Consider the following 23,143-nt stretch of genomic DNA (forward strand, 5'->3'; position numbering starts at 1 on the left):
CAGCAACAAGGAAATGATTTACGTACTCTTTTACTATAAATGCTGATGTTAGAATATTATCCAACGATGGCACATAATTCAGTTATTTATCATCATACACAGTTCGAACGCTGATGTAATCTAACTAAGAGATTGAAATCTCTTTCCATGCCACCAGCATAGAGAGACTGTTATCGTTCACGCATATGTTTGATGAGGCAGCTTTCTTCAGTTTCGGATACTTCTGGAACACTGTATTGGTTCAATTGCATTTTCTTGTGTATTGGTCCCTCTTTTTATTTCTATTAAATAGTTTGACAGTCGTTTATTGTTTTTGACTGCATTCAACAATGTTACACAAGCACAAAATGCCCTGCGTTTTATACCTTTTTAAAATGTCATTTTGCATTCGACATTGTGTGACTTGAAGAGCTAAGGGTTAAAATACAAAGCAATATTGTTCATTATACTACTTTGTCTAATTCTGCTGACTTTAAAACTGATCTGCGATATCAATGATGACTTACTGCACATTAAGTCAAATTTCCCTCTTAAGGGGGCCTGGGTAGCTCAGCGAGTATTGACGCTGACTACCACCCCTGGAGTCATGAGTTTGAATCCAGGATGTGCTGAGTTACACCAGCCAGGTCTCCTAAGCAACTAAATTGGCCCGGTTGCTATGGAGGGTAGAGTCACATGGGGCAAGGTTGGGAGGGTTTCTTTTGAAATGTATTCCACTACAGATTACAGAATACATGCTGTAAAATGTTATGTATTTTGTTAGATTACTCAAGGTCAGTAATGTAATCGAAATACTTTGGATTACTTCTTCAGCACTGGTAGATTTCTTTAATTGTTTTGACTATTAAAAACTCTGCCAGTACAGTAAGACAAAATACTCATGTTAAAAATACATTCTCTGAAAAACCCAAATATCTTATGCAGTGTTGTTTCTAAAATGAGATCAATCTAATTGAGCTTGTTTTAAGAATTTTTAGATATTTTCAACAGGAAAACAATAACAAAATTATTATCAAGAATATGATTTTTTTGCCCTAATATCAAAGATCTTACTAGAAAAAAAATTATTATGATCCAACGTGAATTTTATTGATAAAAACACATGATTGTGTCTGGTCACATGTGCGTGTGAAATGACTAGAAATAGCATTTTAGCTTAGTGTAAAGCTGACAGTTTACACAAGGTTTATTTCTATTTCTTCGGCTCCAAACTTACTTCAAACTTACTTCAAACCTATTTCTGTCTGCTCGTATGAATGTAACACATCATAAGAAAGTGTTTCACCACTGTTCAAATGCACTTTGGATCGCATCATTTATCCCATTACATGTATTCCGTTACTCACCAACCCTGCATGGGGTAACCTTGTGGTCACTATAATGTGGTTCTCTTGCTCTCGGTGGGGCACGTGGTGAGTTGTGCGTGGATGCCGTGGAGAATATTGTGAAACCTACATGTCTCCGCGGTAGTGCTCAATAAGTCGTGATATGATGCGTGGATTGTTGGTCTTGGAGGCAACTGAGATTGGGTCACTACACCACCACCAGGACTTAGTGCACACTGGGAATTGGGCATTGCAAATTGTGGAGAAAATGGGAGAAAGAAAATAAACAAAATGTCCCTCTTAAAAGAACAATAACACGAAACCCACATAGGTTTTAAACACCATTATTTTACTTGATGATTTTGATAACATTGTGCAAACAGTAGGCCTACTCCCTCATCCACATTCATTGATTTCTGGCTTGTTTTATAAAACACGTTCTGGGCTATTGGTGATCATTTTGGTCTGCATTTTTTTTTCACTTTCCTTGGTGCAAAGGGCAAAATGGCACGTTTACATATTTAAATAAATATTAGATCCTAAAACTACATAAAATTATATACTTTACCAGGAATAATACTTTAACGCTTAAGGGCTTGCTATTGGCTGTCATAGCATAATTAATGAGGTACACCTGTGCAGGTTATGGAGACTGTATGGTGGTGTTATTAATTAACATTTAAAAGTTATAGTTATGTTTAAAGTTCTGTTTAAAGTGAATTATAATGTTTTATGTTATGACGATTTTGTAATGTGTTGTGGTTCTTTGAGTCAAATGAGTATGGAATCAAGTAATTGATATTGTAAACAATGCAGCTTGTAAAAGCACTCAAAACGTCATAAAATGGTGTCAGTTGGACAGTTGACCAGTGAGAATCAGTCCCTGAATCATTGATTCAAGACAAGTGATTAATTATTTTTTTTATATATATAAATTTGTTTATTGGAACACATCACATCAAATGACATAAATCTTGTATGTTTGTGTGACCATCATTAATTATTTTATTGTATTTTTTATATAAACAGACATACATGTAGAAAAAGGTAAAAAAGAAAGAAAGAACAAAAGAAAAGAGAATAATAATAATAAAACATACAAAAATCCACCCAATCTCCCACCCCAAGTTGGTCCACCTTTCTCCATCAATGTATCACATAAAACAACTTGTATCTGTGCCGGTTAGAAAAATAGAAAAAAATGTCTTCTCTCTAAGTGGCAGGGGTCATAGCCACATTATCAAAATATGACAGGAGAGGCTGCCATGTAGTGTAGAATTTCTCAGTTGACCCTCTAAGTGAGAATTTGATCTTTTCTACCTTAAGGAATGACATTAAATCAGTCTCCCAAGACTTATTTTGGGTGGTTTGGGTGACTTCCAACGTAAAAGGATACATCTGTGGGCAATCAGAGAGGCAAATGCTAAAACATTTAATTTCAGTTTATTAAGTTCAGAGTGGTTCAGGGGAACTCCAAATATGGCAATAAGTGGACAAGGAGTGATGTCTGTATCTAGAGCCTCAGATATAATCTTGAAAAAGTTTTTCCAGAATCTTGTTAGTTTTGAGCATAGCCAGAAGGTATGGGCTAGGTCAGATGGGACAGAGGCACATCTATTACAGGCCTCACTAGTACCAGGGAAAAACTTCACTAATTTGGCTTTTGCTAAAATGCATTCTGTGTAGTACTTTGTATTGTATTAAGTTAAGACGGGCGCAGGATGAGGAGTAATTCACTTGTAATTTCGCACTGTCCCACCAAGAGTCTTGAAATTGGACTCCTAGCTCTTTTTCCCACTCCTCCAGTGGAGAGGGGTTGAATTGAAGGATATATGTGTATAACTTAGACAACATTCTTGTCAGGATTTCAGGTCTGTCAAGAATTTTTGGTAAGTCTGCAGGCAGAGACGGGAATGTGTTGCAATGGTCTTTAACAAAACTGCATTCCTGAAGATAGCGGAAGTTGCTTTGGGGTAAGTCGTGCTCATGGGACAAGCTTTTAAAGTCAACAAATGTCCCATTTAAAAACATATCTCAGAATGATGTGATACTTTTCTCCTTCCAAAGTGTAAATGCAGAGTTTAGTATGGAAGGTAAGAAATTATGGTTATGGCATAATTGGCCAAGGAGGATGAAATTATTTAGTTTGAAGTGTTTTCGGAACTGTGACCATATTTTCAAGGTTGACAGGATTACGGGGTTTGAGGTATAATTTGTGGCTGAGAATGGTAAAGGGGAGCATGTCATCTACAAGTGATGAGGTGCGGCAGGAGAGGGACTCCATTTTACACCAGTCTAACTCACTCTCATACCACCAGTTGAGTATTTTTTGTATATTTGCTGCCCAGTAGTAAGACAAGTGATTCATTGGGATTTGGAAGTATTATGAAAGAGCTAATTTAGCAATCGTCACTTGTTTGCTAGTGATGGCAAAAACAACGTTTTCTGAAACTTCTAGTCAATTGAACCAATTGCTTCGCAAAATGATCCACTGTTTCGAAGCGCTTAAAACGCTGCATGCTGAGGACATCGAAATAAAAAAGCTACAATGACACAATGCATTAGAATTCATGACAGATCTGAATATTTGCAGAATATGATAACCTCTCATTTAAGTTGGCCATGAAAACTATTTTAAATACCAAACAATTTATATATATTTTATTCTAAAACAACACTTTGTTTTGTTTTCAAAATATTTATATTTTTGTGCAATAAACATTTGAAAAAGAAACATTATTGTAATAAGTTTAAGTCGGTCAGTATGAGACTTAAACTCGCACATCAAGTGCTTAAAAACACATAATGAGTGCATTAACTACTACTCTGTACTGTACAGTATTATATTGTCAGCAATGTGGGTAAACTAAATAAAAAAGAACATAAGGCGCGTTATCATTCACAATAGTTTAAATTCTAGATTCACTTTTGTAAAACAAACAAATCTCTATGTCTCTCTTTAATGTCTTTCTAACAAACACAACATTTTGATTTTCTGTCCTTTGGAAACACAGCTGAAGGTGATTGATGGGGAAATTAAAATGACTGAATTCAAATCAGCAACTCTTGTTTGAATCAGTCTGATTTTATAGACCTAAGTTATTGCTGAACTGACTCGAGATCAGTTATAGTCTACATTTAGCACTGATTCACGGTTTCACTGTGGGATCAACGCCCCCTAGAGTAACCACGAAACGTTTCGAAACAGTTTCAATACTGTCTTGTAGTGTCCATAACTATTGTTTGCATTTGCTGAAGCCTGACATAAAGGGTGCTTGAGCGAAACAATTGCTGCGTCCGAAACCAAAGGTAGGTGTCACCTCACTGTCCTATCAGTCAATGACTTCCTGAAGATGTCCAGAAACTGGTTTTGGACAGGCTTCTGAGGCAGCATAAGGTCACATGGTTGCTAGGATCCAAAAGTGGATTATTGCCATCTGGTGTTCACTAAATGTAATGCATCTGCCTCATTCAGTCCAACCGAACCACAACGGTCTAATAATCTAGAACAAAATCAAGAGTTTTGGCAATAGTGTATATTTCAAAATCAAAATACTCATTTCTCACCAGAAATGGAATCAAAAAGTGGGGGGAAAATTACATTTATACACAAATTAGCCATCAACCACCTCTTCGGCCAGCATTTTTTTTTCCTTCAGCTCAACTGCCCTGGATCCGCACGCACAGGATTGTGGGATTTCATAGCCAGCGATGGATACATCTATCCTAATCCCTGCCGTCAAAAATGGATCATATGAAATAGACAGGATGTGCCGCGAACACTGGTTTCGGACACAGCCATCGTTTTGACCATTATTATCTCAAGAACAGGAAACTTTTGTAAAACAATGATTCAAAGCGGCTAGTAGTCACACCTTCTCAGTCAACACCCATGCCCATAATTTATTCGCGGAGTTTAGTTTTTTTTCTTTCTTTTTTTTCCAGTTTTTCCAGTCATGTCAGTTGACAAAAATAGTTTCATTTAGTTTTCATTTTAGATGTCGTGTATCACTGACTCTATGTCAAAAATTATGACATAATTGTTTTGTTTTAAAGCACTTAAATTTATGAATAAAACATTTCCCCACATGAAAGTGAGACAATCTTCTCTTATTATACCACCAAAAGTTTTTATAATAATTTCTGGTTAATGAATTTATCGAGGTTTTATGCATTTCAAAGTATCTGATGATTCTTTTTTTGGAATCAACGTTACATTTTAGATTTGATTAATCTATATAAATATGTTTTATTGTACATCATTTATTATTTTATTTTCGTTTCATTCTCTTGGAGATCTATATTATTATAGATTTAGCTTTTTTTATTTTTATTTTGTACTGGTTGTCAACAATCACAATATACTGTGTTTGCCTCCTGACCGAAAGGTGGCGCCCGCACATTTAGTGTTTGTCCATTTTTCCTCGGATGCGTCTATGTACAAACTAAAGATGGCCGAGGTTGACAATGATGGAGAGCAGAAGACAGCAGACAAAGACAATTTACAAATCTTAAAGGTTTGGACTGACCACTTATTTTCCTCTCCCTTATCGTAAAGTCTATGTAAGTTGCATTCAGAGGACAATATTGATGGTTATTATATGTGTAACGCATGGCTGATTATCCGCCTGTCACTATAACAACTGAACTGATACACTGCAGTTAAACAACTGCTTCATAAGATCCGAGCAGTGCCTTCTCTCTGTTTGACGAACCTCTGCTGCTCTGTGTAGCCAGATCGTGGTGTCGGTATTAACGATCACTTGTAAGGCTAATGTTATACCCCATCATTCACTTCTCACTATAATGGGACCTTTAATCAATGTAAATGAATGGAGGTCCTACTTCAAATGTTGTAAAAGACTTTCAGAATCTTTTCGGTATTTTGTTTTATTTCTATTTTTTTTTATGACTGTAATGGTAAAAATCAAGTTATAGCCGTTTTATTGTGGTAGATATGGTATTTTGGTGGAAGCTACATTATGTTCTGCAAGAGAGAGCAGGAATTAAGTAGAACCTTCACTGTGAGGCCCACAACATACTGTTAATTTCCACTTGTTTCAAACCTTTAATACATTACATTTTGTCCATGTTTTTTTAGAATGTCAAATGTGCTGGAATGTCAAATGTGCTGTTGTTTATAATCACACATTTCTCTCACAGGAGTTAGTAGATGACCTGTACTCCTTTAGGGACCGTTACTTTGAGACACATAGCGTTGAAGATGCTGGTAGAAAACAGAATGATGTTGCTGAAGAGATGGCCAAGACACTGGAGAGACTTGAGAAAATGGAAGGTGAGCATTGCGCCTCATCTTTGTTCTGTAGGTTGGTGGCAGCGTGATTTCCATTTTGTGTCCTCTCTCTCTTAACAGGCTTGAACAAACACAGTGCCCATTTCCTTCTGCTGCGGGGCCGGTGTCTGAACGTTGCCCCTGGATTCAGTCAGGCTGCTGAAGAGTGCCTTTCCCGGGCTGTTAAACTGGAACCGTGTTTGGTTGAGGGCTGGAACACACTTGGAGAGCAGTACTGGAAAAAAGGAGACCTGACTGCAGCCAAGACCTGCTTTACAGGTGCACTGCAGCAGGTAAGAATAAAGGAAATATATAGAGATATATGCCTTCTGTTATGCTGCTCATAAAATATATTAACCCTTTATGCAACTCTCCTCTAGAGTAAGAACAAAGTGTCTCTGAGAAGCCTGTCTATGGTGCTTAGACAGCTGCCACCAGAAGGGGATGCTCAAGAGCAGAGTAAACGCATTTTAGAAAGCGTGGAGCTGGCCAGGCAGGCTGTGCAACTTGATGTCACTGATGGGACATCTTGGTGTGAGTGAATTACAGAACTGACTAATTGTATTGAATGCTGACAGTTGGACATGTTGGGTATGATGCAAATATTTTTGGGGAAAAAATATGCCTACATGTTGTTTTGTTTTGACCCAACAGACATTTTAGGAAATGCATATATTTCCATGTTCTTCACCAGTGGTCAGAACCCACAGCTGTCTCAACAGGCCCTCAGTGCTTATGCACAGGCTGTAAGTGTTATTTTTCTACCTTATGTACAATCTCTCAAATTAGCAAACACATTAATGAGCCAAAGTTAGTTGTGTTTGTTAAATTTCTGTCTGTGTGAAAATTGACAGGAGAAAATTGACAAATCATCCTCAATGAATCCTGACCTCCAGTTCAACAGAGCTACGGTAACAATTTTATCCTTCTCCCCCATGTCTTTTAGATATATTAGGCCTGTCAATCGATTACAATTTTTTACCAAATTAATTACATTGCATGTCGAATAATTAATCAAATTAAATGCTTACATCATTATTTGCTGAGAAGTCCCCCAAATAAAGATTATTCATATAGATAATGCATAATTATTCCAGCCTGATCTCTTGAAATTCACGTGAAATGTCCAGCGGGAGACACCAGCAAAAACCAGTGAAATCGTGTGGTAATCATTACATTGTCATTTAGCAGACACTTTTATCCAAAGCAACTTAAAAATTACTAACAATTTGTCATAATAAAGTCTGTAATGATATCTGCAATATCGCACTGCCAAGTTCTCAGAGTGGCTGGAGTAGCATTGATGCTAGCCCAGAAGAAAGAAACAGACAAGTAATTTTTTTATTGGAAAATAGTAAGTGGATTGAGTGTGGATTGTAAGTGCTCGTGGAACAAATGTCTTTTCAGCTGGTTCATGAATGCTGAGATGGTATCAGAAGATCGTGTGGAGGTTGGACGCTCATTCTACAACAGAGGTACAGAGAAAGTCAATGATCTTGACTTTGTGCCTCTTTGCAATGGGACCACCAGATGCCGTTCGTTTATTGACCGCAGAGAGTTAGTTGGAATATAGACCTGGAGGAGTGAATTAAAGCAAGAGGGTGCTGTTCCATTGACTGTCCTGAAGGACAGAGTCAAAGCCTTGAATTTGATGCGGGCAGTTACTGGTAGCCCGTGAAGTGAAATCAAGAGTGGGGTGACGTGAGCCCTCTTTGGCTGATTCTGGACCATCTGCAGTGGTTTAATCATGCTACCTGGAAGGCTGACCAACAGGGCATTACAGTAGTCTAGTCTTGAAGTGACCAGAGCTTGGATCAGGAGCTGTGTAGCATTTTCAGACAGGAAAGGTCTGATTTTCCTGATATTGTAAAGCATTAACTTGCAAGACTGGGCAGTTGATGAGATGTTGGCAGCAAACTTAAGCTGGTCATCCACCACTACTGCCAGCTTGGTTGGCATTAGCATAGTTAAACCAAGATGAAGAGAGAGATTGTGGTCAACAGACAGGTGTGCTGGGATCACGAGGAGGTCTGTCTTGGCAAGTTTAAGATGAAGGTGTTGTTCCTTCATCCAGGCCGAGATCTCCAGGGGGCAGGCTGAGATACGAGCTGAGATGGTGGGGTCGTAAGCCTAGAACGACAGGTAGAGATGCATATCATCCGCGTGGTAGGAAAAACCATGTGCTTTAATGATAGATCTGAATGATGTAGATTGATGAGAGAGAAGGGGTCTAAGCACTGATCCATGAACATCAGTGGTTTGCAGTAGTTGGACACCTCTCCTCTTCAGGTGACCAATGAAGGATCTGCCTGTGAGGTATCAATTAAACCATCCAAGTACAGTTTCTATGATACCCAGGTCAGAGAGGGTGGACAGGAAAATCTGGTAGTTCACTTTGTCGAAAGCAACAGACATTGGAGTTATGATTTTGGAGTTCGCTCTTATCTGGCGCAGGGTTTCAGCTACTGACAAGAGGGCAGTCTCCGTTGAGTGTCCTTTTTTAAGCCATACTGATGTCTGTCAAGTTGGTTGTTCTGTGAAAGAAAAGCAGGCAACTGGTTGAATACAATCCTCTTGAGTTTTAGACAGAAAGGGTAGGCGAGAGACCGGTCTGTAGTTATCAACTACTGTGGGGAGATGTGTTGGTTTTTTGAGCAGTGGGGATATTTTAACCTTTAATGGGTTGGTAAAGTTTACAGCTGTAAGATACGTGTCGATAATGTGTGTGAGTGTGGGGAAGAGGCAGCTTGCAGAAGATGGGAGGTGATAGGGTCAAGGAGACAGGTGGTAGGATGGTTAGAAGCATTTTGGAGATCGGAGTCTCTGAGAAGGGAGAGAAAGAGGAGAACTGAGGATGTGATGTGGGAAGTGGGTGTGTGGTTTAGAGAACTGACTGCTGATTCTCGCTACTTTGTCAGTAAAAAACTTGGAAATGTCATCAGCAGTCAGAGATGAAGTGGGAGGAGGTGGAGAAAAATAGAGAAGAGAAAGTCAAAAACAGTTTATGGGAATCTGAATTGTTAGTGATCTTATTCTGGTAATAATCAACCTTAAGCAACCTTTCCTCAGAAACACTAGAGGAAAATGAGGAGAGAAGAGATTTGATCTTGTTCAGATCAGCAGGGTCTTTTGACTTGCACCACTTTCTCTCCTCAGTCCCCAAAGTCCCCACCATGCAGCGAAGTGCCATTCTCAGGGAATGAGGACAGCAATACATCTAGCTCCTCAACAAAGTTGCCTAGTTGACCTGGAGGACGATAGATGACCAAAAATTTAATGTTAACAGTGGCAGTCATGGCATGAAGACCGTGTCAGACAAGTGGCAGAAATGGCATGATATTCGAAAGATGTGTTATTGCAGAGATATCAGATAGTGAATTTTCATGAGTTGGACATGAGTAAACCAGTTCACCCACCCCGTCCAGTGAGACAAAGCTGCATTACTACCTCTGGATGTGCATTATTTTTCAATAATTCACCAGTCCGTTGTCAATTATTCCTTGCATATCCACCTTTTTCCTACATCCTGTGACGCTTGGTGCGAAATGTGGGAGTTACTTCCGTTCAAGTATCAATTAAACACAATTGTTGTTGTTGTGGTGTATGTCCATTCATTCTTTTGTTGCGGTGTTGGGATTTTGAGGAGGGGGAATCTGATTTCATGATGACATACATCAGTCACTATGTCAGGGTGTTACTGCAGGATAATAAACTGCAAATATTTATATATTTGACTCTCCAGGGCTGGAACAGGGCTAAAACAAAGTGTGGATATAGGTCCGACTATGCAAAACTGTAGTTTGAAGTTATCTCTTTTCTTTGCATGATACATTGACTCCATTTATATGCCTATGTTGGCTTTAGCTAGCTAGCCTGCTTTATTAATTGCTGTTAGCTAAATTTGGTGGGTAATGACAGTAGCTGTTTATAAAATAGACTCTACATTTGTTGACACAATTCAGTATTGATGTAATTCCATCACAACTGACATGTGCTATTGTTTTATACTAATAGAACTTATTTTCTGTTTAACCAAGTTACATTATACTTAGGGCTGGGCGATAAAACAACATCGATATATATCACGATAAAGAAACTCCACGATAAGCTTTTGAGGAATATTTACTGCTTGACGATAAAACACAAGCAGTTCGGCTTTCTCAGGCTGCGTTTCCACTGGGGCGGACTAAATCTGCTCAAAGGTGCTCACAGCGCTAGGAGAGAGCTTGCTCCGCACCGCTGCCAATCCTATGATCCACCTTTCGAGCATGATGCTAGGCTTTCATAGGGATGAATTGAAAACACTCTCAGCTTCGCTCACAACGCGCCTGTGGTAACGTAGGGTCAGACTGGATGAACTTGCTAATTATAGCTACCTTGCTAACTATTAGGTTAAGTTGGACACCAGATTGATTCCGTCTGCACCGCAAGACTTCATGACAACGGTTGTGCCCTCTCATCGTGAAGAGCACGACAGAACAACAGTTATGTGGACAACAGCTCTGATCTTTCTGCGCTGTAATCTTGAATATTGTTCTCTAGCACCAAACATGCATAATGTCTGCCCTGTCCCGCTCCGCACGCTTTGCCTCTTTTCCCTGAATGTGTGTAGACATGAAGAGTCGCATGAGTTAACGTGGTTTCAAAGCACCTTTTAGACCAAACGTTTTCCCCTTCTTAATGTATCTTTATTAATCAGCATGTTACGGGCCTTTTAATAATAAACAAATTGATTTCTGTTCTAATTTTGTGAAAATGAATAAGATGTCTTGAATGGATAAGGAAAGACTAAAATTACTATTTGGTAGACTAGTCTCTCACTTTAATGAAAATATACAAATGTTTTTTACATAAAAAAAAAAAAAAAATCTAAATTGTCTCTCGGGACACCCCTGAACCCACATTCAGCATCATTCCACAGTCACAAGGGCTTCTGTGCCCCATACTTGGGTATCTGAATCTAAAGAAATATAACAAATATTTCATTTTAATGTAAAAATATTCCAACAAATACTGGACTGATGTCACTATGCTTCAGAACAAACAGATGATCTTATAACATTCATTTTCAATTGATAAACTATCAAATATTTTTATATTTTGGTAAAAGATCCCATAGACCCCACTGCTTTGGCCGTCTCTGGACCCCCTGTGCAGGTTTGTAGAGACTATTTTGACTGTTTAGAATTAAATTTTTCTTCTTTTCTTCCATCAACTTTAAAAAAAAGTAAATGTATATCGTGATAAATATCGATATCGAACAATATGAAAAAGATTATCGTGATAACAATTTTGGCCATATCACCGAGCCCTACTTTCACTAATGAATGGGTCTTTTTGCATTATCTTGAACATTGTCTAGCATTCATTTCATGTGTTATTGTAGGTTAGCTAAAATTGCACAGATCAATCCTTATGGCACTATATTTCACATGCTTTGTAGTCATGTAACCTGTCCAAGAAGAAGAACGGCAATTCAGGGTCGGTTTTGATCCCCAAAACCGAACGAAGGTCTCTCAAGGAATAAAATTTCCCTGCCGGTTCACTCTAGTTTTCGCTCAACCATGATCACGTTCCCACTTAGCCAGACAGGATTCAGTAAGTTGCAGTCTGTAAGACACACACGGAAGCGAGGCTTGTTGTGCGACATTGCAGAAAACTTTGCGTTCACAAATGTATGTTGATTCAAATATGGGAAGCACTTTCGAATGTAATAATCTGAGGTTCTGTCCAGGGATGTTTTGCCACATTTCTGTATCTGTAAAACTGAGCTGTAAACTTTTTATCCTGCGGATTATTTCGCTCTTGTTGCTCAGATCATCAAATAGACATTGTGATTCCAGAAAAACGTGTTTAACTAGGTACCCATCACTGAATGGTTTGCCGTGTTTGGCAAGGAGACATTTTGAACATTTTGAATGTTGCTAATGTCACAGCCTGAGATAATTTTAAACTAGCTCGCATTATATTCAGTTCCGCAATCACATTTTTTCCAATCACATTTTAGTTATCTTGAGGGCTCTGTGCTGAGATCCAGGCAGATATTTCATGTCAAGTCTTTCATGGGTGGTATTGAAATGTCTTTTGATATTGTAGGTTTTGCGTATGTTATTGTACTTTCCTACAGAGCAAACAGAAAGGCTGCCCATCTGGATCAGTGACAGTAAACTGGTTCTTCCATTCTTCCAGCACTCTTCTACCTTTGCTGCTGATGCTTCAACTCTTCTTGTGTGCATGTGTTCCTTCGTTGGCATTTTCCTCATTTCGTTGTTCTCCCCTAATAACAAATATAAATTTGATCCCTAATTTTACCGAACTAATGGCTGCTGATGACTGTTTGAATTCTGCCAAAGCGCGCGCTTGCATGTGCTCGTTAACTGTGTAATTGCGTGAGTTACATGCTCACATAGTTGGTCTGCGCATGTCTGCAAATAATATATGATCACCCAAATTATTTTATATGACGAATATACATTGTAGTCCAAACTTATATTTGTTTAATATTTTTTTATTTAATTAATTAAAGAGGAATAACTGAAAGTTATTATTTAAATTTGGGTGGCATATTTTGGGCCACACTTTCATGCATGGCGGGCCACAGGTTGACATCCAATGCTCTAGATTATATAAGGGGTCAGGAACATTTTTCACCAAGCAGCCAATTTTACTTTTTGTTTGATGCATTTTTTCAAAAGACCCATAGAACAAACTAATAATTTACTATTTTCAAAAACAAAGTTCTTCAATAAAATAAAATGTTTATATTGCCCATAAACTACTCAAAAACAAATATGCAAAAATGTATAGGTAACATGTTGCAATACTACACGTGTTTGTTCGGGTCTCCATAAAATTACTTCATATTACAATTGTTCGTGAAACATTTAACTTACCTTTTGGGCTGGGCGATATGTAAAAAATATTTTAATGATAATCGCATTGAAAATATTGTGATATCTGATTATATGGTCAACCCCCAAGGTCAGTGAATATTTTTGCTTTATTGATTTTGCTTTAGAAATGTCTTTTGTGTTTCAATAAATTAATAAAAATTTTTAATTCAAATTACAGTTTAAACTAAACGAAAAAAGCTATTAAAATAACGAAGTGGTTAAAAAATAGTATATATAACCACCTCCCTAAATCCAAACATTTCCCGTCTCCAATTTGCCAGCAGCAGGAAAAAAATTAATAATATCCTACAAATTAAGAACTAAAGAAAATTATAAATGTAAAGGTAATAATAATAATCATCATAATTAATGAGCCAAATAAATTCCCTTGTGTTCCCAAAAAATGCTGCCAAATGTGTGTTCTTATCTAACGTGTTTGTATTGCGTTTGTTAATACAATTAATGCTGCCACTCCTCCACCTTCTAGTGGATGAAAGCCGCGCTTGCCCGGGCTTGCCTATAAACATTCTCTCTCTTTCTCTCTCGCACCACCCTCCGCAGTCGGATTGAATCCCTCTTGGAGGATTGATTAGCCTGATGAGGGACCGGGTGTGTAGAATCACGACCCGGCCCCACACTTTCACAACGATTTATCAGTTTTACTGATTAATCTGTGCTGATGTTTCTTTTTGGATCTATAGGTTATCGGCCAAAATCTATGTCGATAGTTAGTTTCTCTTTTTTTCGTGTTCCTTTGTGCTGGAGTCTACAGTTAAAACGAATTGGTTCTACAGTATAACAGCGGCCTCTAGAAGTGAAATAAAAACGATCACTGACACCTCGTGGGGATTTGCTAAATCTAATCTTTCACCATTGACCATATTCACCCATATTTGTATCCTCGCTTCAACGCATGATTTGTTATTTTGATAAGATAATAAATTGTTTTAAATTGAAGCGAGGGCATGCAAAGAAAAATGGTAACGTGCTCTGTCAGGACATACATCATATCTTCAACTTCAGATCTTGTGAATAATTAAACTTATTCCTTATTAAAAAAATATATTTACAAAACCCTCTATCTGGTGAATATATATATAGGTTATAAAAGCTTATTTTGGTAAATATGTACATATAGAGAGCAATGTTACGAGGTGAAGTCTGCATTTCATTATAAGTCTTTATCATGAAATATTTCAGGCTTGTTTATAGTTAAAGTCCCACATTATGCATCTGGGATTTTATTCATTTTGCACTCCTGTAGCCTCTGTGCCTGTCATAGTAAGGAAAGACAAAGAATTGTATGCAATTTTATTTTCCTTTGTGCCTTCACTTGCCATGGGAAACTGCTTCTCTCACCTAAATATTGCCATTACAACTCAATGCATTGGTTGGTAATGTGGATGCATGACGTTGTTAAAGGAAATTTAAATGCTTTCAAGTGATTGCATCACTTCAGACGACTTGGAATGTTTGTTTGTATGTTAAGTGCAAATGTTTTTTGTCATTTTTGAACCTAGAAGTTGTTGTTTATGCACAATGCTTTTCATAAGATCAACAGGTTCAAAGGTTAAAATTCTAATTTTCAGATAATCGATTACTGTTTTTTTATGGGTTGGATCACTTGACAACAGAATTACTCAAAATGGCTGAAATATCTGCAAAATCCACTATCGGTTGACATGACGTTATAATGCCTTTGTCCAAATTCAGCGTCTTTACCAGATCCCTTCAAATGCGAATTGCTGCCTCTGAAGTCATTGACTTACTGGGTGTTGTGGTATCAATGCAGCTGCCTTGGCGTTTCATGCAGCCAGAGCGACTGATATCTTCTCTTCTTGAGTCATTACTAACATGTAACATTAGTATTGTTAATGTGAAGAGAGACCTGTAGGGGGAGGGGGGGTGGAATCTAACTTTCGTTCGGTCCAGGCAATCAAACCAAGCCTTAGTTTTACACTTCTATACCGATAAATGTCCCATAGCTACCTAAGACACCTACATATTGTTACTTTCACCAGTTGTTCCAGTATGAGGAGATGTACAGTTCAGCATTGGATGGATACAGTCGTGCTGCCATCCTTGACCCTGCCTGGGAAGAACCTCAGGAGAGAGAAAAACAGCTTCTGAATTACTTAGACCAGATTACAGCATTAGTAGAGAACAAGGTAAGTGAGGTGGAAAGACATTAGTACCTTTAAAAGCTGCTTTTCAAAAATGTTTTTGTTTGTTGTTTTGTGTTCTATTTCCAGCAGTTTTCAGTGGAGTACAGGCAAAAAAAAATGTCAAACTTCCATAAGAAATATTATAAATATTAAACCGCCACTCTGTTTCACAGGGAAAAGTAAAAGCACGGCGTCTTCGTAACATGCTCTCCTCCATCAGTAGCTCCGCCCTGGGCCCGTGCTCCTCCCCTCGGTTCCGCTCTCCCTCAGGTAGCATGGGAAGCCTGGAACCCCGCAGCCTCTCAACCCTCACTCACGGACTTAACTCTGGGATAGCAGCCCTAGGAAAAGTGGTCTTCAGCTTGGCCTCAGAGGGCCGTATGGCCTTGTGAGTTTTTTACTGAACATTTCTAAGTGTGTAACGTCTGTAAGCCCATAACAATTGCTGGTCTTAGTTAAATGTTTGCTCTGTTAACAGTGATTTTTTTTATTTTTTTTAAAATAGTTATGCTTTGTCTTTCAGCACATTTGGCATGGTGGACAGCGAAGAGACCTGTTGCTTGGTCATGGTGTACAACACTGCAGACAGCTGGGGTGTTTTAATAGGAGATACTGTTGTCATTCCTGAACCGCAGATTAAACGGCACAGTGTTACACATAAAGATAAGGTTTGTGCACTAAACGGTATCTTTATTCATTACACTTTACCAAATTTTAACTATAAAGACCCCGGTATACTTCATACAAAATCGAATTTATCGCTTTCTATTGGAACTTTCAAGAAAACTTATTACCGGCTGCTAAACACCTTCCTACTGCCATTGGTCCACATCATTGGTAGGTGTGACCTGGAGCGCCACCTACTTTAAGGCCGATATCTAATTTCCATTCAGTTAGTTAAAATCAGTCAACACGAACACATCGATGTGTAGAGTTATCAGCGAACTGGTGCAAATTTGCATACATCTGTATGATCGTTGACTTGGAGACATTTTCCAAAACCATGTCGTGCTATGTTTTTTGTTTAATTAGTCTAAAAAAGGAATCAAATAATCTTAAGTGCCCATTTACTCTGTCTGGAGCCGAAAAGCCATTCACACACATCTCTAATCATCTATTCTTTTGTTTGTATTCTACCCATCAACACGCTTTTATACACCCATCTCCACAGCAGTATCAGTGTCTTCATAAATTACAATAACAGAGTGTAATCTTAACATATTATGGTTGCATAAAGCATGTTAGCGCATTAGCACCATGAATGCAGAATGTAAACATGACAAATTACACATTATCTTCTGGATATATATCACTTTATATAATCATCGAGTTGTTAAGACAGCTTCTTTTATTGATCTTGTCATTTCTTCTCATAGAATGAGGCATTTTTGTTTTACATGCAGTCTTGTGCGTCCTCTAAATGCCTCCCACAACGGTGCTGCCGATATCTGAATGTTTGCAAACAGTATTCCATTGCGCAGCTATTTCTAACTTTTTTTTTACCATTAAACGAATACATTTGTCGTGAGTCTACCGGGGCCTTGAAGTTCTTAGTCATTAATGCAGACTATGTAATGTAAATCTCTTAGAATGTTTTCTTGACTTCTCTCTGTACAGTCGTATGACTTCCGAAGTATGCGTGTGGACTCTCCTTTGCTTCTCATTGTCAATGGGAAAAGGCAAGTGATGAAAAGCCAAAGTGCAGCCTTTGTTACTTACAAGCCACAGAGTGAATGAAAACCAGCATGAGTAGGTAGTGTTAAGGGTAGTTTTTTTTCTTTTGTATATATTTTGTAATGTTTTTTTACTTCCAGTTTTTCAAGACAAGAGAACTCTTTGTACATATTTTTCCAATTGTTTCCCATTTTAATTTTCCTCTTGTCTGTTGTTAGACTTTGTAAGATTGTGCTGCTGTTTCATACTTTGTTGTGAAATTAAATTACGTTAATTAAATTACGGTGTTTTAAGTTTAACTTTTACTTAAAACTGTTTTAAGTTTTTGTTTAAATACCCTAATAAAAACTGAGAATTGATTACTGTTTGGAAATACCTTCTGAGTAAATCTAATTCACACAGAGTTAATCACACATATTTTAATTCAGTTACTTTCCAGAACAAGGTTGCTTGAATTAGAGGAAACATTTTCAGATTACGTGTTTACACCTTTTACAAACAGTGTGTGACCACATAAATAATAACATTTTACAATGAACATGAAGAACTAAACATTAACAACCAGATCTGATTGTACAATTAGAACTTAAATCAGAATGACTAAATTAAAGAAAAAAGACTGATACGTGCCAACACATGTCAGTTTAACAATCAATCTTAAGTTAATTTATTGCTAAACAAACTGAAACACTGAAAAACAAAACAAAAAGTTAGTTTTTCTTAATAAAAGTGTGGGTCCTGTCCCGGGATGGTGAGCAGAACTGGAAGAAAGCATTAGTATTTTCTGGTCCCACTGAAAAGAACCGGTCACCCTCTGGTGCTAGGAAGGAAGGACTGCTATGGGGAGTGTGTTGTTTGGCCAACCCTGATGACAATAATCGCAAAGACACATTTCATCGATCATGTCTTAAAATCAGGGATGCAAACTCATGAAAGGTGAGAAAATAATTGAAGTGTTCTAGATATATGTATTTATTTGATTTGTTTATTGTATTTAAAGCTATTTTGTTGCATTTCAAGCTTTTAAAGTGTTTAAGCTGAAACTAACCCTTTCAATAAGTTTAGTCAAATTTGTTCAAAAAGGTAGTAACTAGCTGAAAGGTGGGTAGTTTGCATCCCTGTAAAATAGTAAAATATTCAGATCTGTACAACTGTGGTCTCTGTAAGGGATAACGAACTGTTGACCTAATTTAGATGAGATTGAAATAGACATGCAGTGCACAACTAGACACCAAGCTCATCAGGATAAATGGGACAAGTTCTGTCAATTATTAACAGAAAAACAAAATGCACTAAAAATGAATCATTAATATAGTCGCATAAGTGGACTAGTTCCAAACCCTGTATAGTTTCTACTCGTCCCTCTCTCTCCTAACCTGTAGTGAAAGGGTTGGGCATGATGTCTTTCTCTCCTGTCCCCAGAGTGTGCATCCGCATTGAGTCAAAAAGTCCCTGCAGCTTCTGGTATTGCCTGTTTCGTTCATTCAATCGCTCCAAAACCTCACTGTACTTCCGCTTATATTCCTCTAGCACCTGGAAAATAGACAAGATGAAGGAATTGAGGAAACTGTCATTACTTTTTATATAACTGTCTTTATACATAACTGTCATCAGTTCAGATGGCTGTAGAGTGATGGGGAGGTAAGAAAATACAAAAACATTGATCCAATGCTTCAAGATAAATAAAGAGGAAGATAAAGAGTATTGGCATTGGCTTGATGGGAGGATCTAATGAGAAACGACGCATCAAAGACCTTCTTTAATGATGATATCTCCCCTCTTAATGCGTTTAACTCAAGCTCTCTGCTCTGGTTCTGCTGGGTCATAAACTTCTCCATCTGAACCACTTGTCCTCCAGCTTGGGACAATTTGTACTCCATTAGCAACCTCTCCTGGTGCACCTGAAAATAATAAGAACCACAAAATAAGAGTGTCAAGAGAGGCGTTTACATCACCCAATGTTTTATATCAGTTGTCACAATGCAAACCTGCCATTTATTGACAGTGACTTGACAATACCTAATAAACTAAAATAGAATACATTCTTAAGTTTAAAAAGGGTAACATTATACAATATGGTTCATTAACATTAGTTATTGCATTAAGTGTTATGAACTAACAACAATAGATTTTTTATAGCATTTATTAATCTTTTTTTAATGTTAGTTAATGAAAATAAAATTGTTAGTTTATGCAGGTTCATAAAGCATTAATGTTAACAAACCCAACTTTTAGTACATGTTAAAATGAACATTAACCAAGATTAATAAATGCTATAGAAGTATTTGTGGGAGGGCGGTGCCATGTTCTACACGCCCGGCACCGCCCTCCGCCCTGCCGTAGTATTGTTAATATTAATAAATGGAACCTTATTTTATAGTGTTACTAAAAAAAGTCATCTTTCACTACATATCTGTTTTTAAAATGTAAAATAGGCTATTTAAATTGTTATGTAACAAAACAATTAATGACAGTGCAAAAATGGAAAAGGTACCAGAAATTGCCAACATATAAAACACATATGACAACTTACCCCAACCTGACATATGCAAGTACTATTGTACGGAGAACACATTTATACCTTTTGGTTAAAATTGGCCTTAAAATAGTTTAACCTTGAATTAATGTTTAATATATCTTCCCATGTGGTGTTATTGTGTTCCCTATTATGAATATTTACACTGGCAGACAAAAGTTTGGAATAATGTACAGATTTTGCTCTTATGGAAAGAAATTGGTACTTTTATTCACCAAAAAGGCATTCAGCTGATCACAATGTATAGTCAGGACATTAATAATATAAAAAATTACTATTACAATTTGGAAAAAAATTCCAGAACTCCTTAAACTACAAAAAGTTCTCAGAAAAAAATCCTCCACGTGCAGCAATGACAGCTTTGCAGATCCTTGACATTCCAGCTGTCAGTTTGTCCAGATACTCAGGTGACATTTCACCCCACACTTCCTGTAGCACTTGCCATAGATGTTGCTGTCTTGTCTGGCACTTCTCAGGCACCTTACAGTCTAGCTGATCCCACAAAAGCTCAACGGGGTTAAGATCCATCACACTCTTTTCCAATTATCTGTTGTCCAATGTCTGTGTTTCTTTGCCCACTCGAACATTTTCTTTTTGCATTTCTGTTTCAAAAGTGACTTTTTCTTTGCAATTCTTCCCATAAGGCCTGCTCCCCCGAGTCTTCTCTTTACTGTTGTACATGAAACTGGTGTTGAGCGGGTAGAATTCAATGAAGCTGTCAGCTGAGGACATGTGAGGCGTCTATTTCTCAAACTAGAGACTCTGATGGACTTCTCCTCTTGTTTAGTTGTACATCTGGCCTTTAACATCTCATTCTGTCCTTGTTAGAGACAGTTGTGCTTTGTCTTTGAAGACTGTAGTTACACCTTTGTATGAAATCTTCATTTTTTGAGCAATTTCAAACATTGTACAGCCTTCATCCTCAAAACAATGATTGACTGACTTGTTCAGAGGTTAATTTTTTACCTAATATTGACCTTAAGACATGCCAGTCTATTGCATACTGTGGCTTCTCAAAAACATTTAACATGATTACTTGAGGATAAGGTGTTGGAGTGATGCTGCTGGAAATGGGGCCTGTCTAGAGTTGATAAAAAAAAAATACTTTTTTCAAATAGTGATGGTGCTGTTTTACATCAGTAACGCCCTGACTATACTTTGTGATCAGTTGAATGCCACTTTGCTGAATTTAAGTACCAAATTCCTTCTGAAAATCTCTACATTATTTCAAACTTTTGGTCACCCGTGTGTGTGTGTGTGTGTGTATATATATATATATATATATATATATATATATATATATATATATATATATATATATATAAAGCTTGCAGGATAACATAAAAAAAAATTAAGACTAGATGTTTAAAACCACTGCTTGAGAAAACAAGCATGTATGCAACTCTATAAACACCAAACCTGGTAGGTCCAGAACTCCAGTGCTTTATGGCAGATCTCCAGAACCGTGTGAGGCTTCAGCCCGACTAGAACCATGGACTTGTACCGCTCTGATGGAGCCAGCTCGATCCGCATCACGTCCAGTTTGCCCGAGAGCATGGAGGAGCATGTCGGACAGATGGCAGGTGTGCGGCTGAACTCATCCGAGCCGTGTTGATCACAGAATATATGACAGCAGGCCGTGACCCATGCAAACCCACTCAGCCTGGCCCGGCACTTGTGGAAATTACACATCAAGGTGTATTCGGATACAGACATGGCTGGTTTCAGGGGCGAAAAAGAGATACAAATAATGTTAATAGTAGATGTAATAGAGGTTTTAATGATAGCGAAATAAAACAACACATTTTAACCACTTTTCGCATAAGCTAACAGCAAAACAGGTAGAAATCCGTTTAAAAACAGCTCCTTAACGTCCCTGTTCAGACTGTAAATCTCATTATTAGACGCACGGTTAGAATACGGTTAAACAAAGTAATATATATCTTAAGAAATATACAGCTTTAAAACTCGTGATAGTTTACCGAGTGTTGTTCAAGTGTGTTGTTATTTATTTACACTCGCAGTTTGAGCGCGGGCTGCAATTAAATGGCATCATCTGATTGGCTGCTGTTCAAGAACCGGATGCAAAGACATCCAGATGCGCCATTACCCTCAAAAACAAATTTTAGCCTAGTTTTGAGATTTACGCATTTCAATTTCAAAATACCATCAAATTGAGTTTTATATAATAATAGTTTAATAAATCGTTTAACAAAAGTTTATTAATAGAACTTTAAATATTTCGCTTTTATTTTATTCTATTTTCTTAACCCTTAAAGGGATAGTTCACCCCAAAATGAAAAATCTCTCATCATTTACTCACCCTCATGCCATCCAAGATGTGTATGACTTTCTTTCTTGTGCTGAACACGAACAAATTCTTTAGAAGAATATCTCAGCTCTCAGGTCCATACAATGCAAGTGAATGGTGGCCAGAACTTTGAAGCATCAAAAAGCACATAAATGCAGTCGAAAAGTACTCCAGTGGTTAAATCCAGGTCTTCAGAATGATATGATAGGTGTGGGTGAGAAACAGATAAACATTTAAGTTAATTTTATACTCATTCCTCCCAGTACCTCATTTTTTATTTTTTGTAATTTAGTATTCCTCAACCTTTTTCTTGTGAATAGTGTGACAATTAAAAACAGCCAAAATTGAAAAAAGAAATATATTTTTTCCAAAACTTTAAAGGATCATTAGGGACCCAACATATGTAATAGTGGAGATATGCAATATGTGTTTGCACTTCCATAAATCATATTTTTATGGTTATTTTCTATCTATTTGTGATTAAAATCACATAAGATATATTGCTTTGTTTAGACAATTGAGTGCTTTATTCATACAAATAAGTATGTTTGACAGACAGTTGCATTAAAATTTCAGCATGGAAGAAATGAATCCTGTTACCTCCATCATTCCTTGCATCATCTCTTTGATAAGTAAAAAAAAATAAAGCAATTAAATATTATTTTTTTTCTATTATTTTAAAATGGTCTTCAATGCTTCAAGAAGTTTACACTATCTTGGCATATTGTGGATCAGTTTGTGATATACGTTCTGGGTTCCTGCAGAGGTGTGTAGCCTATAGGGCTAATATTGATTGGCAAATCACCCATGCATTTAAGGGTTAAATTTTGTTATGAAATTGAAATCTTAAAATTATATATTTATATATTTGCTTGAGTGCATGGACTTTCAAAAACTAGTAGGATGTATCATAGTTTCACAAATTTGTCCTCAATAAATTTAATTT

General features: G+C 37.3%; 2 protein-coding genes across 2 annotated transcripts; one reads left to right on the forward strand and one right to left on the reverse strand.

Annotated features, from left to right (window-relative positions):
- The first annotated feature begins 5,762 nt into the window (after positions 1-5,762).
- LOC127649764 (tetratricopeptide repeat protein 5-like) lies at positions 5,763-17,686 on the forward strand. Its single transcript, XM_052134996.1, has 10 exons — positions 5,763-5,842; positions 6,489-6,621; positions 6,700-6,911; positions 6,999-7,152; positions 7,273-7,364; positions 7,473-7,529; positions 15,533-15,679; positions 15,850-16,064; positions 16,200-16,344; positions 17,294-17,686. The coding sequence occupies exons 1-10, from the start codon at positions 5,777-5,779 to the stop codon at positions 17,411-17,413; spliced, it is 1,341 nt and encodes a 446-aa protein (XP_051990956.1). The 5' UTR covers positions 5,763-5,776; the 3' UTR covers positions 17,414-17,686.
- Positions 17,687-18,060: 374 nt separating this feature from the next.
- On the reverse strand, positions 18,061-22,224 carry LOC127645037 (E3 ubiquitin-protein ligase CCNB1IP1-like). The gene is made up of 5 exons (XM_052128550.1): positions 22,210-22,224; positions 21,306-21,604; positions 19,105-19,251; positions 18,727-18,883; positions 18,061-18,215 (listed from the first exon to the last, which is right to left on the reverse strand). The coding sequence occupies exons 2-5, from the start codon at positions 21,600-21,602 to the stop codon at positions 18,061-18,063; spliced, it is 756 nt and encodes a 251-aa protein (XP_051984510.1). The 5' UTR covers positions 21,603-21,604; positions 22,210-22,224.
- Positions 22,225-23,143: the final 919 nt, after the last annotated feature.

The sequence above is a fragment of the Xyrauchen texanus genome, chromosome 1 (assembly GCF_025860055.1).
Source record: "Xyrauchen texanus isolate HMW12.3.18 chromosome 1, RBS_HiC_50CHRs, whole genome shotgun sequence".
Taxonomy (NCBI): Eukaryota; Metazoa; Chordata; class Actinopteri; order Cypriniformes; family Catostomidae; genus Xyrauchen; species Xyrauchen texanus.